Source organism: Octodon degus, unplaced genomic scaffold, assembly GCF_000260255.1.
Source record: "Octodon degus isolate 3935 unplaced genomic scaffold, OctDeg1.0 scaffold00021, whole genome shotgun sequence".
Classification (NCBI taxonomy): domain Eukaryota; kingdom Metazoa; phylum Chordata; class Mammalia; order Rodentia; family Octodontidae; genus Octodon; species Octodon degus.
In genome coordinates, this window is record NW_004524597.1 from 9,942,523 (window position 1) to 9,945,745 (window position 3,223).

At 35.6% G+C, this 3,223-nt stretch overlaps 1 protein-coding gene across 1 annotated transcript in view; it reads left to right on the forward strand.

Annotated features, from left to right (window-relative positions):
- The window catches only part of Meiob (meiosis specific with OB domains), a 56,652-nt gene that overhangs the window by 11,740 nt on the left and 41,689 nt on the right, over positions 1-3,223 (forward strand). The window contains exon 3 of the mRNA XM_004627883.2: positions 656-713. Coding sequence (XP_004627940.1) covers positions 656-713 — 58 coding nt within the window. The remainder of the gene's footprint in view (positions 1-655; positions 714-3,223) is intronic.

Below are 3,223 nucleotides of genomic sequence, written 5' to 3' on the forward strand. Positions count from 1 at the left end.
GCTCAGCCCACCAGGGGGCGGGGCTGGCTGGCATGTGGTGCTGGGGATTGAACTGTGGTCCCTGTGCTTTGCTAAACTTGTACTAAGTAGGTTCTTTAGACCACTGAGCCATCTCACCAGCCCCAAGAACAATAAAGTTTTAAGGAAATTTTATTACCTTGAAGGTACCAAGACCTTAGAATTTAGATCTATTAGCAACAATATTTGTTTTTTACAGTCTAATTTATATTACTGTCCAGCATGTTGATTAAGAAGTTAAGCAATTTTATGTTAGGAAACCCTATGTAAAAGCAATCTTTGAAAACCATTGAAAACTAAATTGCACTGTACATGTGCTTTGGATGAAATCAGTAAAGAATGAAAGCATAGGGCAGTTAATATGCTCCATCTAGTGACTGAAAATAAGTAAAAACATACTAGATATTAAATAATTATATTTTCAATAGCAGTTAATTGTCTTATTACTTTGTACTAGTCTTTATGGAACTGAGTATTTATGAAGTTCTTTTAGATGTTTGCCTGACATAAATACATTTAAACATCTCTGAGTCAAAAATGTTTGTTAGAGCCAGTAAAATATAACAAATCCATGAAATTAAATTTGCCATCTACATCTGTGTTTAATACTGGTCTTCTATACGCTTTTGTTTTTCAGAAAATATTTGGTGTAGTTATTGGGAAAACAGATGTCAAAGGCTTTCCAGACAGAAAAAGCTGAGTGGTTTTTTTTTTTTGAGTTTTGTTTAATTTTGCTTTGTTTCATCAACCATGTCTTACGACTACAATGAAGTATATTTAACTGATTAATTCTCAGTGCCTGTTTAACTCTTTAAAGGCAGTGTCCATATCCTTTATTGTACTTAATTCAAGGGCATATGTGTGAGCGGTCACAATTTTAATGATTTTGTGTGATGTTTCTCGAACAGACAGGATTTTCATATATAATGCCCCAAGTAGTTAAAATTTGGTTGGCTTACTAACTTACCTCAACAAAACTTTATTTAGCACCTCTACTTATATAAAGGCAAAATAGAAATTGTAATCTCATATCTTCAGATACAATAGTGTCTAAGAGTATGAATTTGGGGGGCTAAATTTACTTGCTTCATTTACTTGCTAGGTGATCTAAGATTACTCCTATATATACACTACCTGTGAAATGGGGACACTTAAAGCTGATGTGAGATGTAAATGAGTTCATATGGGTAAGGGTTATCTTTGTGTGTAACCCATAGTAAGAACTCCAGGTTACCTATCACTTTCAGCCTAAGAGGTGAAAAATACATGTATATTAAACAAGAGAGAAAGTGATAGGATGAAGCTTTTTGAGCAGGGAGGTGGCATGGTAAGAGTAGTGCCTGAGGAAAAGTATAGTGGTAGCATCTGTATATTTACTCACCAGACAATGTGTTGAAAAAAATTTGTCTTTCATGGTGGAAAGGTATAATTAACTCTGGCCTTGGTGTTTTTTTTTTTTTTTTAAACTTAGTTATTTATTGGTTACAAGTCTCACAATGCAGTTCAGATTCGTAGTGATCCTCCTGTCTCAGCCTCCCCAGCGCTGGGACTATAGGAGTGCACTACCATGCCAGGTTTCAGGGCCAGCACAGTGCGCTCAGAATGGCATGCTGTACTGGGGATCAAACACGAGTCCCTGTGCTTACCAGGCAGGCACTTAGACTGCTGAGTTGTCTCCCCAGCTGGCCTTAGTGGTTTTTATGAAGTTATTTGACTGTGCCAGAGTTTTAGAAAGATGGAAAGCTAATCCATGAGTAAAATTTAAATTTTAAAAATCAAATCACTGGGACTGGGGTGTAACTCAGTGGCACAACACCTGCCTGGCAAGCTCAAGGCTCAGAGTTCAATTCCCACTACCAAAACAACAACAAAAAACTAACAATAAAATCAAATAACCTCTTTAGGCATGGTGGCATAAGCCTGCAATTCCAGCACTCAGGAGGCCGATGCAAAAGGATTGCTGAAAGTTGGAGGCCAGCCTAAGTTACATAGCAAGAACTATTCTTTTTTTTAAATATATGCAATTTTAAATTTTATTTTATTTTATTTTTAGGGAAGGCTTTACAGGGTGTTCAGGATCTCACTGCTAGATCGGACTCATAGTGATCTTCCTGTTTACAGCCTCCCAAGAACTGAGATTACAGGAACGTGCCCCCATGGCCAGTTTCAATTACCGTCTCAGCATGCCCCAGGGGCGGGGCTGACACAGCAGGCCCAGAGATTGAACCCCGGTCCCCTCTGCCTGCTTGCAGGTGCTTTAATCCACTGAGCTATTTGGCTGCCCCTCAAAATTTTTAAATCTAATTAGTCATCCTTAAATGGGATGTGCATCACAAGTTTTTTAAAGGCAGAAGTTTGGATCTGAGAAAAAGTCTCATTACAATAAGCAATCTTTGTTTTACATTTTGAAAGACCTGTTCACCTAGAAACATACATACACTTAATATAATTTGAGAGTGACAATAACAAATTACCATACACACATGAAAACCTTTGTTTTAAGATTTAATTTTGTATCAAAACAATTTTTTTAAGAGAAAACCTTATGATAAATTTTTTGGAAAAACTATATCTTTTAACTAATCACTAATTTAGTCAGGGTGTCTCCTAAGAGACTATTGAGATTATTTGGAGCTCCTCATTAATGAAGGAAAAGGTTGGCCACGCCTCTTATTCATTAATTGGACTCTGCTGTAATTATTTTTTCCCACTCTAGGGACTTTTTGTTTAGTTAGCTTAAACCTTATGATATGCTGTGTGTAAATCAATTTCAATATCACTTTGACTATCTGGCAATTTAGGAAGAAGCATGCTTTTAAGTCTATATCTCAAATTATATTTAGAACAAATCATCAAAAAAGAAAGAAGAGCAAGAGCTATTCATTGAAAGATATACAAACATAAATACACAGAGCACATAAACAATCTCTTATTGAATTTCTTTATTCTAGTGATTTTTACTGCGAGTTTTCTTTCTCTTTTTTTAAAAATTTTACTAAGAAACAAATATGAGTAAGACAGTTTCAAAGCTGATTAATAGGACAGTTTCGATAATCAATACATTGTACATTGTTATCTTCTTAGTGGTTATCCATAGTACAAGAAGCAGACAGGATATCCTGTCCAAACACTATTAGTACACCTCTTTCTTCTCATTGAATTAAGCGAAAGTAGCTGTATATCTATCCTATTTTGTATATATAAA